At 37.7% G+C, this 15,993-nt stretch overlaps 1 protein-coding gene across 9 annotated transcripts in view; it reads right to left on the bottom strand.

The window, feature by feature from the left end:
• DMD (dystrophin) overlaps nt 1-15,993 on the bottom strand; it is a 2,004,766-nt gene that overhangs the window by 1,138,352 nt on the left and 850,421 nt on the right. For all 9 annotated transcript variants that reach the window (XM_054005916.1, XM_054005912.1, XM_054005914.1 and 6 more), the window contains 7 exons: nt 15,412-15,557; nt 14,252-14,464; nt 10,684-10,797; nt 7,047-7,202; nt 4,141-4,311; nt 1,375-1,557; nt 940-1,074 (listed from right to left, as the gene is read on the bottom strand). In XM_054005916.1, the coding sequence (XP_053861891.1) occupies nt 940-1,074; nt 1,375-1,557; nt 4,141-4,311; nt 7,047-7,202; nt 10,684-10,797; nt 14,252-14,464; nt 15,412-15,557 (1,118 nt within the window). The remainder of the gene's footprint in view (nt 1-939; nt 1,075-1,374; nt 1,558-4,140; nt 4,312-7,046; nt 7,203-10,683; nt 10,798-14,251; nt 14,465-15,411; nt 15,558-15,993) is intronic.

The following is a 15,993-nucleotide window of genomic DNA, read 5'->3' as shown; positions in this document are numbered from 1 at the left end:
TAAGCACCGTCGACAGGGGAGCCGCGGCGGTTGATTTGCCGCCGTCCTCACAGCGGGGTAAGTCGGATCAGATATGTCGAATTCAGCTATGCTATTCCCGTAGCTGAATTTGCATATCTGAAATTGATCCCTCTCCCCCCCCCCCCCCCCCCGTAGTGTAGACGTAGCCTAACTGGATTCGGGCCCAAGTGCAAAGTTACCATCCAATTAATTAATTGTATTCTGCACTCTGATACAGTGAGAAGAAGAAGAGTATGTCTACACGGGGATAAAAAACCTGCAGTTGGCCTGGATCAGCTGACTTGAGGTTGTGGGGCTTCGGCTCTGGGGCTGAAAGATTGTTATGTAGATCCTGTGAGGGTGGAGGGTCCCAAAGCTAGGGCTCCAGCCTGAGCCCAAATGTTAACACAGCACATTTTAACCCCACAACCCAAACCCCATGAGCTCAAGTTAACTGATCCGAGCCAGCCATGGCCAGGCGGCGGCGCTTTTATCCTCATGTAGACAAACCGAAACATAATTCTTAGATAGCCCATTGCCTTCATAAATAATGAATAAAGACTGAAAGGACCAGGCCCTAAGGATAAAATACGGAGCCCACTAAAATCATTGATGGTTTTGCCATTGACTTCAGTGGGGCCAGGATTTCTAAGAGTATATGTTTTATTATCATCAACATACATGAGAAATCAGTATTTTCACAAGGGATTACTCTATTCCATTTACATGGTAGTTAGCCTAAAACATGCACACACATTAAAATCAAATTATGACTTGTTGAATCAAGTAGTACTTTCTGATTTTCAAATAGTCTGTATCTTCCCAAATAGTTATGCAGATTCATGGTTTCTTTCATCTGTAACGGAAGGTTTTCCAAAATGGTGTTGGTATAACTCAATATGTGTCTTGATATTTTATATCCGTTAAGTCAGCACTTACATCTAGTGCCTCTGAGATCTCTTCTGCACCTCCTTGGATATTTTCAGTTGCTCTGAGTTTCAGCTCCATCTCATTCAACCATTTATCTTCTGCATCCAAGTAGGACAATAACTCACGCCAACATGACCATACTTCCTGGTGAAAAAAATGTCCATTTAGATAGAAAATCAAAAGTTTAAAAAAATCATAGCTGCTTCTCCACATGTTTAGCCAGATGTTGCTGAATATATAACTGTGCTCCATCAGGATAACTATTTGGATTCTGTGGTTGTGAACTACATTTACATCAACTTAATATGAGCACAGTTTATTTAGCATTACAGTAGTAAAGGGGACAAAGATAAGAGTTTATTATCTGCTAATCCATCTGCTAGTGTCTATCTTATTTTTGCAGTTTGAGTAGTTGTAATATTAAAGACCAACAAAATAGCTGACCTCCAGAGTTTTGCACTTTCCATTTAGCCTGCTGCAGAGCCGCTGGTAGTTTGTAATTAATATGTCAAGTTCCTTTTCTAAGGCTTCGTGAGCTGCAGGTGGAGCTCTTGCTATAAAATTATTCACAGAGTCTGTGAGTAGCTTCACCTTCACCTCTTTCTGTGTGGCCTCCTCTTTTGCTCTCTGTAAAATAGAAGTAAATGATGGTCATGACTTTGGTCCTGACTTGTGGAGAAGAAAGCAGAGTTCAAATAATTGCATCCAGATTCTACTTAGGTTGAAAGAAAGAAGAATCAAGGAAGTAATGCCCAACCACGCTGATATCATCTTTGATAGTGCAATGAAAATGTATTCATCTTGTTTTCATTTTGGAGGCAACGTACACGTTTATCACGAATAACAAAGAAATGTGTTACACAATATAGAACTACTGAATCTTTTGGAGTAGTAAGAAAACAAAACAAAACAAAATTTCAATAATATACTTGCTGAGAAAATGCTTCAGGCATCAATGCTGCAATACTTCACATTACAGATTAAAACATCTTTTGTATTACTTCCAAATAAATTAAATTAACCATCTTTAACAGTGCACAGTCAATTGGGATTAAAAAAAAAATCAAATCTGTCTAGGACCCCAGTCACAGCTGTATTTCAAATTTGAGCTTCAGCGTGAGCATTCTTTGGATCATCCCACTCATCTCCAGAATGAGCTGAGGATTTAGGGAGAGAATCCCTCCCTCATGCAATAGCACTGTCTGGGATAACAGTGGAGCATGGAAGGCTTGAGATGTGAACATGGCTTGGTCTTGGAAGAAGATGCAGTAAGAAGTGAGCAGCGATCCCAGTTAGAAAGGTGAAAGAAATGCAAATGTTAGGCAATCACAGAGGACCACAGTTTAATAGGGAATTTTAAAAATAATTAAACCATATTTAACCACCAAGCCGCCCTCATTGTTAGCCTATGTAATCACAACTAATTACTGTCACCCTCATCTGTGCTCTCTTTCCCTCCTACTGTTTGTTACTCTCATTAGTTAGGAGTTACTTTAATTAAATTCAAGATCCTCAGTGCAGGTAAGGTGTCTCTCCTTAGGGGCTTGTGAAACACCCAACAGATGGGGTCCTGATTGTGACTGGTACTTTTAGACATTACTGTGCCATTGCTAAAAATAATAAGGTAAGGTTTATGTATATTATATCATTAATGTGCCGGGTCCTTTACAGATATGCAAGACAACAGTTCCCTGCTCCAAAATGTTTACAGATTGAGGCACTGATCCTGCAAAGACTTAGACATGTGCTTAATGGTAAGCACATAAGTCCCAGTGGAGTCTTGAAATTACTCACATATTTAAAGTTAAACACCTGCATAATTCTTTTCAGGACTGGGACCTATGGGCTCAGTTGTACCCCGTTGGAGTAGTGTAGCTCTGCACCACACCAGTGGGAGGTTCAAGAGGAATTCCTCCTGGAGCTTCTCAACACAAAAGGAGGAATGTATCTGCTACAACATCCTTTCAGGAGGTTTTGAATGCTTTCCCCAAATCTCTGGGCCCTCTCTATGTGCCAATGGATATGGCAGATGGGAATATGCCCTTCCTTCGTACCTGCCTCTCCTTTGAGCCATGTTAGGCTGAGAATTATCTTTTTGCCCAGTAATGTAAAAGTACTGTCCGGGTAAGTACAAGTATCAGATAAGAATGGTAGTGGAAGTTTTAATATATGTCTTGTTAGTTAGAATTTGTATTCAAGATATGATCAAAGTAAGGGAGGGAAGGGCAATTATTTAAGTCTATTTATATCTGGTCAAAAATTGCATGTTTTGTATGTGCAGACTTCAGTAATGGGATTTTATTCTCTTATATTTATGAAGTATTGTGCTAGGCCAAAAATTCTCTCTGCATTTCACTCGGAAATTTACATAATTTGTCTTACTATGCCTGTTTCAATGGATAGTGTAATGTAAAAGTGCCATGAACTATTGTAATATAGATATTTCCGCATATTAATTATATCCCAATAGCATATGCTGACTTTTAATATGGGGTTACATTTCATTCATGGCAAATCACTGTTGTCCCATTTTGATTTCTTTAGGAATTTACATGATTTCTTTTCTATCAGCTGATAAAGAAAAACTCTTCAGCTGCAGGGGTACATGCTTCCAAACTTCCATAAAACACTCTGCCTAACAAAGAGATATTTTTTTAAGGCCAGAGTGACTATTACAATCATCTCCTGCATAACCCACACCATAAATTCCTGCATCAAGCCCATGTCTTGCAGTTGATTTAGAGTATACACTAATAAATCATAAATAAATCATAAATGCACAACACCTGAATTCAAGTCCTAAATTATAGTCTCTCTCTCTCTGCTTAATGTAATAGTTAAACAATCAAACCGATTTCACCCTGATTTATCAAGTAATTATCTAGTGGTTAACTACTGCTAACAACTGATTCTTTGGAAATTATTGCTTAATTAAATTAATGCTCAGACTGCAAAGAATCCAAAATCCAATAAAGCAATGGGGGGGGGGGGACCCAAACCCTGTAGCAACAGAGTACTGTGAAGATTTAAATATCTTTCAACAGACTCTAAATTGAAACAAATTACTTTAAGCCACCTATCACTTCAAATTTCAGATTTTCCAACTAGATATAAAAAGCAACTCTTTTAAATGAGCAAACAGATTGTGTGCAGTGATGGCTTCAAAGAAGAGTTTCAGACATAAATTAAACCAGTCAGTCTGCCTTTTACCTTCAGTTCCTCAACCGCTTTCTGTAATTCATCCGGTGTTTTATACTCAAAATCCCTCTCCAGGTATTCTTCTTCAGCTTGTGTTATCCATTCATGCATCTCTGACAAATCCTTTCGAAGACTAACAGTCTTATCCAAACCACCTTTTAGTGCTGCCTTCTTAGCATAGGCCTTTAAGAAAGAAGCATGAAATGGTATTTGATATAAGCTTCTACTGCACAAAAATAAAGGTCATCATCATTGTAAAAAGCAAAAACTACAGATGCTAACAATTAATCAAATAAGTATTGATTTTTTTAAAAAAAGTTGAAGTCTAACAAGTACCTATTTTGAGTCACAAGGCGCACAAAGTTGCATCTTGTTTAGCAGCAGCCCCATAACAGATAACATTTCAAGTGGCCAAATAAGATTTATAGAAGAGTACATGATTGCCCTCTGGCAATTCTCCCTTATCTGCAAAGGTGTAGGTCACACTGCATGCATATGTAGTAATCTTAGCAGATTTTCCTCACATTTTTAAAAAAATGCCTGCAGTTTGAAATGCTTTTTATATGCACTTCTTATATGTATTTAATAGCTAGCATTGAAGTTACTATGTTAAGAATGCCCACTGGCAATGTATACTTTGATCATCATCAGCATATTAGATAGAAATACTACATCAAGAATATCATACAAGGCATAAAAAAATAAAACAAAAAACCCCAATCACCCACAAGTTTTATCATCAAGAACTTAGAGGCGTTTTCCCCCTGCAGAATTTTAACTAGAATTTCTGTAAGCAAGCAGTACATGAGATATTAAAGAAAGCAGATCTTTAAAACAAGTTCTACATACATAAATACTGCACAATAAAAATATACAACTAAATGCTCCAAGGCAGGTTAGTGAAAGGGACCTCTTTGAGAAAGGACTGTGGAACTGGGCCAAGAAAGTGCTTTCCAGATTTCCAAGAAGCATACTACAACAGCAGTAATTTTTAAAAACTTGTTAACCCGACAGATATAATTAAACCATTCTGCAACAGCAAAGTCACTTACACAATCCATGCCTCAATTTCTCCCTCTATAAAATGGGGATAAACGTATTTTCCCACTTTTGTAAAGCATTTTAAGATTTTCTGCTGAAAAAATCTCTAAACAGACAGGGCAACGTATTATTTTGTTAATCTGCCTCAGATATTTATCTATGCAATGGAAACCTTTAAACTGTTGGCTCTATAGAGGATAATGGTAGTACGGTTTGTCAACAGAGTGTTTAGTGAAATATATCTCAAGTTTAAATCTGTTGTGTAACATTCCTTACTTTCTTGTTTAAATATGGCTAAGAGTAAGTAGAACATGGACATTCAGTTCCTCAAGTTGAAGGTTTACTTTTTATGGCAAAGACATCAAATTCACCAGAAATTTTGTTTGTTTGTTCTCAGCATAAAAGGCGAGAAGTGTCCAGTGACAGAGGTGATGGAAAGGCATTTTATGGTTCACTCTCAGCAGCATGGGTAAGTGACGTATGACAAGTGGCAATACTGGGCCAGAATCTAATTTTAAAACCTGAGGTACTTTGGTTTGTGTTAATTTTAACTACCGTTAAAAGTGTATGTATGGAAATCTGTAGAGTTTTCAGTCACCATTCAGAATGCATAACACTGAAAAACAATCGTGGACTGGTTGCTCACTATAGTCACATTATTTTTCAAATTCTTTTTTTTAATATAAAAGCAGCTTGAGAGTGAGAGAGATATGTTATCAGGGCGTGGGATCTGTAAAGCTGAACAGTTCTGCCACTTTAAGAAAGAAGAAAGCAATGATCTGCCAAGAGATGCTGAAGTGGATTCATTAAAATTCTTTAAAGAAGAATGGATCATCTTTAATATTTTTCTTCAGTTTTCTTTATATAAGACAATCCAGAGCAAAGAAAGAGTGCGTTATTCAGTTTGTGGGAATGGATCCTGATTGGTCAATCCACATAGAAGTATTTATAATGAACTAAATATAGAGATCTCTTTTTTAAAATTGCCAATTTTAATATTAACAAAAAAGTACAAAACAATCATTGTATTTCTGTGTTTTAAGAAAGGTTTAGAAAACTTCAGACCCTCTTGAGGTCATCAACAGTTTCAATATGTAAATATGGGGACTTGTTTTAAGTGTACACAAACAAAAATAGCTTAAAATAACCCAGATTTAACTGGACTAAAGCTAAAACAAGTGAAACATTAGTAGAATACCTATTATACAATACTATACACTGTAAAGGATTATCTATACTTTGTAATGCCATTAGCAGTCATATTATACAAAGTGGTAACTTTACACTGACGACTGCTAGCTGTTTGATGTGTTTCCTTTATGGGTAAATATCACTGGTTCACCATGAACATAGTCAAAATAAAACACTTATCCTTTCAGATCAAGATTGCATACCACCTGTCCTTTACATTTGTGGGCACTTGTGACACACTAATTTAAATGGACGGGTAGATATCAGTTATAATTCTAAGTTACTGAATTCTGAAAACTAGAAGGACTTGATCTTGAGAATTAGTAGTCAGTATAATAAAATATCAGAAGCAAAAGAACGGTTTTAATAAAAACTTACTCAATGCAGAAGTTTGTAAGTCGACAGATGGAAATCTTTTTGCAAAAAAGTCTATATTGTAAAGAGCTAATTTTACATCAGCAATAAGATGTACAGCTAGACTAAACTGCATAGTTTAAGATATCTATTTTGCACATATTTCTACATGCTAGGTAAACTTTGTATAATGGAAGGTTAATTAGCTTGAACCAAAAATGTCTAGATTCTTTCTCACATTGACTGGCTAGGCACAGAGGGGGAGGAATTATGCCAATGAGAAATCTGAAAGTTAATTAAAAGAGAACCAGTCACAGCAAGAGACTCAGTACCTGTTGGCAAATGTGTTCCCATTGTGCATTGAGTTCTTTTAGTTCTGTCTGTATTCTGGAAGCAAATTCTGGCTCTGCTTCATTCTTCATTTTCTTCCCAACCTCATTAATACTGTTCAAACTGGGCTGGATTGTCTGGATATCATTTACTAAGGCCTAAAGGAATAGTAGAAGGTTTATGAAAATAACACATGCAGATGCTGTCACAGATATGCCATTTCTATAAAACTGTCCAATAAAGTAAGAGCATAAAATATTCTGCTACTATGTGTGTATTTGGTCCAGATCTCTGTTGAAATGACCACAATTAACAGATAATATTATGCAAAATACAGAGTAGAAGGATGAACAGTCTTAAAATGAGTTTAAATGATTAGCTTTTCTATGCAAGATAAAAAAAGAATTAATAACATTTATACAGAATTATAATATGGCATAATATTTAAGAGGCATGGGGCTCAATTCTTCAGTATGATTTGGTCCCTTTGCACCACTCTGGTGCTACAAATGGTTTGTAAAGCCATCTTCCTTGACTATCACAGGAATTATCTCCCTGTGGGTGGCTGTATGCTACCCATCTTACATCCTTGTGGGGAGGCTTGTGTGATGCTTTTCTCTGGCAATTCCCAGCTGCTGGATCTGCCCATGGGGGTATATTCATTTGGATGCAAATTAGATCAGCCCAAGGCTGTTGAAATTTGCACAAGAGACTAGCTCAGCCTCTAACCAGCTCTAATTCAGATTTCACTGAAGTCAATAGAAGTTTTCTATTGTCACCTGCTAGGATTTGTAGTGGCATACCATAAGGTGGCATAAAGTTACTTTTTCCATCCCTATCTCTTTCTGCATGAAGCAGAGCAGGCCTCAATAGAGAGCTGTTACCAGATGTGCCCATTACTTTGGGGTATGCTCATTTATTCGGGTTACTCCTCTGGGGAAGGGGGTTCTGTAATCCTGTCAATGTACTGCTTGTGTCACTTGTGTTTTCATATGGAGCTCTACTTCTCCCTTCTGCAAGTCCCCTCCCAATGGAGCTATCCTGCAGGACCTAGGGTCCCTAGGGCTGGGTTACTCCCGCCCCAGAACCGGATGAACACACACACACCCACACATACATTAACAGAACAAGTCTGAGCAGACCGGGTCAATCAGCACTGTCAAGCTGACCCCTTATATGTCTCTGGACTCAGTAACCTACTTGATGAGCAAATCCCACAGTATTTTGGGCGCTGCAGGGATCTTTAGCTTAGGTAAAAGAAGCATTGCTGTAGAGTGAATGGGGGAAGCTAAAAACACAAAAGAGTAAAGTTCAGTAAGAGAGAGAGAAGCAACCAACTTAACCATAAAAGTTATTTATTGAATACTAATGATAACTACACAAGGAGAGCTAAACCAACATAACATACATTATTAAAGGTTAATACCAAACATAGAAAGGAAAACAGAGCGAAAGAGGGGGGGGGAATCTCACCCACTCCATGAGGCTTGAACTGGTCGGGGTACCCAGGTGATGATGGTAGCGGAGGGTCCTGAATGCTGGAGACAGGCAGCGCCCCCAGCATGATCAGTCAGAAGAAGATGGAGTTCCAGTGGAACGGATGCATAGTTTGGATCTAAGCATCAGAACCCTGACTAGGGGGTGAGTAGGGATTTTTGTAGAGAAAATACAATGGTTCAAGGGAGAACACTAGATTTGTTTATAGGTAAACTGATGACTCAAGGGTTTTCTTTAGACTAGACAATAGGAGCTGATCACTCTTGGCTATGGGGGTGTTTTCTTCCAGGGAGCTCACAATGCAACTAGGCTGCTTCAGTATTTGGATGTCAATTAAGGGTTCATTACTAGAATTGGTCTGATAATTGCTGAGCTGGGTGTGTGCAGACATAGGTTCATTAGCATCTGGAGCAGAGATTCCCATGATGCAGTGCTTCCCTGCTTTTTCTGGTCCCAGAATTCAGTTTGGTTCTCTGTTCTCCATTCTTTATGTAAATTGAGATGTCTTCCTGTCCCATCTTTCATGCATATGAGGCTAGGGGAGTTGTCTCTGCTCTCCATTCTGTATGCTAATGGAGAAGTCTTAATCTTGTCACCCTTGTCAGGAGGGGTCTAGGTGTGTCTCCCAACGCCCTTCACTGCTTTCTGCAAGTTTTCTTCCTCTGATGGGTTTTGGTTTAAGCAGAGGCTGGCGGGGGGAGGGGGGGGGGAGGGGAAGAGGGGGCTAGAGGGGGGGCGTCTTTCATGTGTCAGGCTGGATACTGCACCCTGGTTCCCCAAGAACACAGAGGTGTCTGGTATCAGAGCCTGCTCCCCAAAACTGTACAATCTAAATTGAACAAAGCACAAGTACAACAAAAGTAAAGTGAAAGAGGGGATTATGTTTAAAACAAACAAAAACTGAGTCATGTACAGGAATCAAATCATATACATTCTGATCATTTTTAATTACAGGCTCTGGTAGGATAAGTGAGGAACAGACTGCATAGGAAAGAAAGTCACTAGTGGCAACAAGGGAAAGGAAATAGGTTTTGAGGAGGCATTTGAAGAAAGAAAACAAGGATGTTTCATCCTTTTAAGAAGGGCAGTGAGCCAAGTGAAGGGAGCAATGTGAAAACAGGCATGAAGGCAAAAGTAGAAGGAAGGAAAGGGAGGGAAAAGGTTAGAGCAAAGGTAGTGAGTTGAGCATGACAGGAGACTCAGGCAGAAACTTAAATGCCAGAATGAGCAGATTGAACTTTATGCAGAAAGAGACAAAAAGCCAGAAAAGAGACATCAAAGGGGGGTGACACCATTATAACAGAAGAGGAAAAAGGTAATTTCAGCTGCTGAATATTGGATAGCTTAAAGAAGGGGGACTTAAGAAGGGATCATGGTATGAACAAAGGCTTTGGAAGTGGGAGTAAAGAATAGAAATGGAAGAGGAAGGAACAGATTGCAGAACTGTTATAAACTGAGAAGTGACAAGATTTGGTCTGAGTCTGAACATTTAATCAAAGATCACTAAGAATGCCATGAAGGACAGCAAAGCTTCTCACATAATGGAGATGGTGAGAAGAAGAAATGTTTGGACAACAATGAGAATTTCAGCTTTTTAATGAAGTATTTGACTTCTGAAGGAGTTATTTTTATACACTTGCTACAAATTTAGGCCCATAGACTCCAGTGGAATTGCATTGAATTTATACCAGTCTAAGAGATACAAATCTGGCTCTCAACTTTGTGCCCCCTGCTTCCCTGAAATGAGAAACTACCACAAAATGTCAACAAGAAAAAAAAGATGATATCTTGGGGGCAAAGTGTGCGCTCACCATATTATGATTATTATTTGCAGTAGAACTCATTCAAGTGCCGGGTACATTTTCAAATACTTAAGAAGGGAGGCCCCTGCTCCAAGGAACTCACAATGTTTCAAACTTTCTTGTTTTGTCCAGTCTGGACATACCACAAGGATACAGTATTACAGCATCGTGTTACTCCCTTTGTATGTTCAACTTCCCTTTTTTTTCAGTATTTTCTTCAAAACCAAGAGATTCAGTTTTAAATTTATTTCTAGTTAGGCGAAAGTTTGGGTTGATTCTTCTTCTAAGCACTCACCCAGCCAAATACACACAAAGAATCCAGTACACAAGGACTACTTACTGTACATTGTTCAAGCTGTTTTTCCAGCGCTTCTGAGTCACCAAGGGCAGGCCACTCTTCCTTCAGAAAAGCATCCACTTCAGCCATCCATTTCTTCAGGGTTTTAGTGTCATTCTGTTTGTTAAAAACAACATTCTATTGTATGCTACAAGCACTGACTGGTGATAATAGAATTCATCATGGCACTATCACTATGGCACTATCACTAAACTTCATCACAATATAATTCTAAAATTAGGAAGAGGTCACAGCACTTTGAGCAATGCAAACAAGCAAATAAATTTTGGGGGGGATTGCCTTTCCCCATTTGGCCTGCATTTTGATCATTTTAGTCTCAGCATTTCTTGTTTTCAGGAATAAACAGTTTGGATTTTGTTTCTCTGATTTGTTAATGATAAGAATACAAAAACCCTTTCCCTCCTCTTTTGAAAACAGCAAGAAGAATAATGAGAATACCACCTTTCACTTATATATCACCACTTCTAAGGGTCTCCAACTATTTAAAATTGTCCTTTAATTGCGGCTCACCATCACTTTAAGTTTCCTTTTACACAATTATTAAAAAAGCATACGAAACTACCATCTTATTTCACTAACTAAGAGGCCACCATGTAGAAAAACTGCCCCTTGCAAAATAAGGAAGTAGTACTATGTTTACTCTAAGGTTAACTGCAGCAGAGATCGATACAGAGCAGGTCTACACTGCAGCTGGAAGCACGCTTCGCTGAATGAGTAGACAGACATGCACTAGCTCTGCTCAAGCTAGCACACTAAAAATAGTAGTGTAGCCTGGGCTAGCATAGGTTACAGTTTGGGCTAGCCACCTGAGTACAAACTGACCCAGACCCCCTAGGTACATACTTAGGTGGCTAGCCCAACCCACCATCTATGCTACCCCTGGTTACATTAATATTTTTAGCTTTCTAGCTCAAGCAGAGTTAGCATGTGTCTGACTACTTGCAAAGGGAGGCACACTCCTAGCTTCAGTGTAGACATACTCTAAGTGGGTTTCTGAATGTCACATAATCAACCAGTACCAGGAATCCTGATTCCCTATCCCCTGATCCAACCACATTTGATCGCTAATTCTAAAACCTAATGCTTAGCCTTTGGGAGTCAGTGAGAAGCTTATGTTAGCCTTTATTAAAGGGATAATGTGTCAGCTAAGGAGGAGCATCATCAAGTTATACAAATGATGAGCTGCTAAATTAACACTCAAATAGTATCACTTTTTTCTTCAAAGTATTGCTTTACCTACATCTGTAAAATGCACATTCAGCATTATACACAATATAATAATTCAATTATTATATTTTTAAAGCAGTCAGTTCTCATTTAAATAATATTGTGCCCAAAATTTGCTCAAATATACATATCAGGTAACCCATAAAGAAAATGCACCAGCTGGTCATTTTTATAGCACCAGGCTACTTTGCAAAATCAATTGAATCGATAAAAATTAATGATACAAAAGTGATGAATACCAAAATTACCAAAAGAGTGAATGAAGTGATTTCTTCCGTACTTTTGTTGTTAAGGAGTAAAAGTAATCCAGAATCATATTTTATTATGAGATTTTAGTATTTTAACATGCATGTATTAAACATTTTTCATTAAAGAGAAAAGGACCAATTTGAAGATTTCCTTTTGTTAACCCAGGATACAGTGATTACTTTTCAAAAACAGTGAAGATCAAATAAATGGATCATATTCTGAAATTATCTGCTATCAGTAGTGATTTGAACATATACCTCTAAGATACACTCCATTAGGAAGCAATAGCTAAGACGTTACCAAAGCTAACTAAACACTCAAAGTATACTAGAGGGATATACAAGCAATGAATTTTATATGAATTGTACACTTGTTGTGCAGTGATTCACGCTCAGAAATCATGCACATTATATTGCCAAAAACTAAGTGTTTTACTGAGAGATGAAGTGCTATTTAAGAAACCGAGGTTTGTCTTTTTGAAAATGGCAATGGTATCTTCCTAAACTTCTACCCAGAAACCCAGCAGTTGTGAATAAAAAGCCAATTTAAATTTATTAAGGAAAGGATAGTACCTGAAACAGCGTACTTCCCAATATTTCATTATATTAGCAATGAACACAAACCCAAGTCTTGCTATGACAGCCAAATTCATTATTTTCAGAATCAAAGTGCTACCAATTAAACCAAATTTAGGATTGTTGGGGTCTTCTGGAGAAGACTAGTTCTTAAATTGTTCATTACCTAATGATGATAATTTTTTTTGTGGTCAAAACTCCCGTATGGTCAAAGAGAATCAGATGAATGAATGTTTTGTTATTTTGCTACTGGGTTTTTCTTTGCAGAACAGGGATACAAGACCAACCATGACCCTGCTAATGGAACATTTATTCTTGATCATATGATTGGATCGTATTGGATTAAATAGGAAACTGTGGTCTCAACTCACTCAAAAAAATCCTATTTTGCTATAATCCATAACACAAAAGCAACAATCAAATTCTACTTGAAACAAACCAAGGACAGGGACTGAAATATTCATATATTGTAAATGGAGCACTGTATGTAACAACTCACATTGTGCTGGTCAGCCTTGAAAAAGGCTTCAGGGTTACTTTCATTCCCTTGTCCTTTATGAGTACTTAAGTGATCGTTTACATGGCAGGAGGATAGAATAAAAATGTAAAGATACTTTCTGCAGAATACTTTCAGAATTTTGGTGCCTGGTTAATCAGAATCAATTTGAAAATTGTGCTTTAGGATTATATACCAATGGAACAGAAATATATTAAAAATTGAGACATGAATGACATATTACAATATTTGTTTGTCCAGGTTTCCCCCAATCTTGTTGTTCATTTGGTGAGCACCAACATGACTTGCCAACTAGTGTCTACATAAGATCTCTGCCATGAAGAAAACAATCTAGGGCTCTACTCCTGCACATTTGTATATAAATAATTTTACCTATGTGTGTAGTACAATGGGATCCTGATCTTTGATTAGTGACCTCTCGTAGTTTCTACCACAACAGAAGTAACAGTGATAATGACAATAAAAGTAATCCATTGAAATCAAGATGGTTAGAGTTGCATGGAAAGTGTTAGAAGGATTACAGTGATGGGGGCCTGACTTTATTCTCACTGAAATCAATAGGAGTTTTGTCATTGTTTTCAACACAAGCGAAAACAGGCAAACGGTAAGAATTCTGGGTGAAATCCTGGACTCATTGAAGTCAATACCAAAGCTTCCATTGATTTTAGTGGGGTGAGGATTTCACTCTTATAACAATCTATCAAATGGATCATCATTGCATCAGTCGATCAACACCTTAGTACCTGCCAAAGGTTTAGAATTTTTAAAGTGCCTTTATTCTGATTCAAATACCCATTGCAATACAAGAATCTCACACATGGATTGACTTGAGACTCCTCCCTTTTATCTTGTTTTACTTCAAGAAATAACTTTTGGAGAAATATATAAAAATGCACACATATATAAACATTGTTATGTCACTGGACACCAGAAGATGGATGGGTGTGTATGTGTGTGAGAAAGAGGGATAACCTCTAATAACCTGAAACTGCTGGAGCTTAGTCATCAGGTCCTCAAGTTTTTGGCAACGGTCTACCAGCTGAGCTGATAACTTCTTCCAGCGGCTAAGGATCCCCTCAATTTCAGATCGATATTTCTGGCTGAGCTCTGCAGGGGCTTTCCTGGACATCTCTTCCACAGTTGTGCTAAGATAGTTTAGGCCATTTTGTTGCTCCTGTAGAGAGCTTTGCAAAGCCTGTGACATGAAAAATTAACATTATATTAATTCACTTGGAACATACTGAGCTATTTTGAACACTTTCTCCCCCAGAAGCAGTAAAATATTATTGAGCAAATGGCTGAACAATTCTTGTAATAATTTCAAAGAAAAGAATTACACACTTCACCATGACCGAAGTAAAAGTTTAATCTTATTCAGAAAACAGCTGATTAGAAACACATTCAGTTGCTAATTTTAATGGTATAAATACATGGATAATTAAATTCATTGAGACATTGTATAATCCATTAAATAATTTATTATGGCCCCAATGATTACCATACACTTACCTTCAAGGATTGATCAGTATATTGATCAGTATATTGATCAGCATGGAGACTAGATATTTTCTGCTTTGCATTTCTCTATTTTCATTGGCATTGGATCCAGCAAAATGCTCTTTAGCCATCAGATAATAAAACAATACTAAAAGTCCACATGCAGAGAAGCTTTATGCCCACTGGCAAAGCTCATCCCACATCTGTCTCTGCTTGGAAATTTGACAGGAGTTGCAGATTGGGATGGAAAGAAGTAAATGTTCTGTATTTTTCATAACACTAGTTTCTAATGCATACATGAAAACATTCATTACAAGCTGAATGCCTAAGTGCTGTAAATATCTCTGAGAACATTTTGTTTCTCGTAGGGAGATGCAAAAGCTATTCTCCTAAATTGTTTAGTACCTTAAGTATTTGTTTCAACTCACAAATACCAACCTTGGTGCTTTTTTCAACAACATTCAGAAGCCTTTTCAATATCAGTAAGTAGCTCCCCGACCCGTAGCCTTTGGGCTAAATCCTCAGCTGCTGTAAATAGTCATAGCTCCATTGACTTCAATGGAGTTATGATGATTTAGGCCAACAGAAGTTCCATCCGCTTGTGTTTTTCAATCAGAAGGCTTTTTTCACAGTCTGTACACTTACCTTTAGCTCCCTGAGTCTCTGCTCCATGATCTCATATTCAGTGACAATAACCTGAGGTATGGAGAGTTTGGTCTCTGACTGCTGGATCCACAAAAGGATAGTGTTCATGGTCTCCTTATAGTGTGCAGGAGGCAAACTGTCAAAATCTAAACCAAATGCAGGGAGAAAAAGGAGAAGAAATTTAAAATGTTTCATTTTCTCTTAACTGAATCGTATCTGATTGTCAGGATACTTAGAAGTCCTAGGTAAAATCTTGGCCCTCTTGAAGTCGGAGTTTGCAACTGACCTCAATAGGGACAGATTTTTCACCACTAGATCTTTTAAAAAATGTACCCAAAGTAGTATTGGAGGACAAAATGTTTTGAATAATTTATGCATTCATCCTTACATTTTTTTTTTTACTTAATATGTTTTGGCTCTTTAGTTTCAGAGTGGGATGGTACTGGTAGTTTACTGGTAGTTACAGCACAATATACCTAAACACGGCTATTTTTGATACCAGACAGACCAGACCACTGTATCTTCTCTTATTTTCTATTTTTTGGACCTCAGTTCTTCTTTTAGAACTGCTGTAGGAAGTGG

The sequence above is a fragment of the Malaclemys terrapin genome, chromosome 1, assembly GCF_027887155.1.
Source record: "Malaclemys terrapin pileata isolate rMalTer1 chromosome 1, rMalTer1.hap1, whole genome shotgun sequence".
NCBI lineage: Eukaryota > Metazoa > Chordata > Testudines > Emydidae > Malaclemys > Malaclemys terrapin.
Note: the sequence above shows the minus strand (reverse complement) of the source record. Positions and strands in the feature narration are given on the sequence as shown.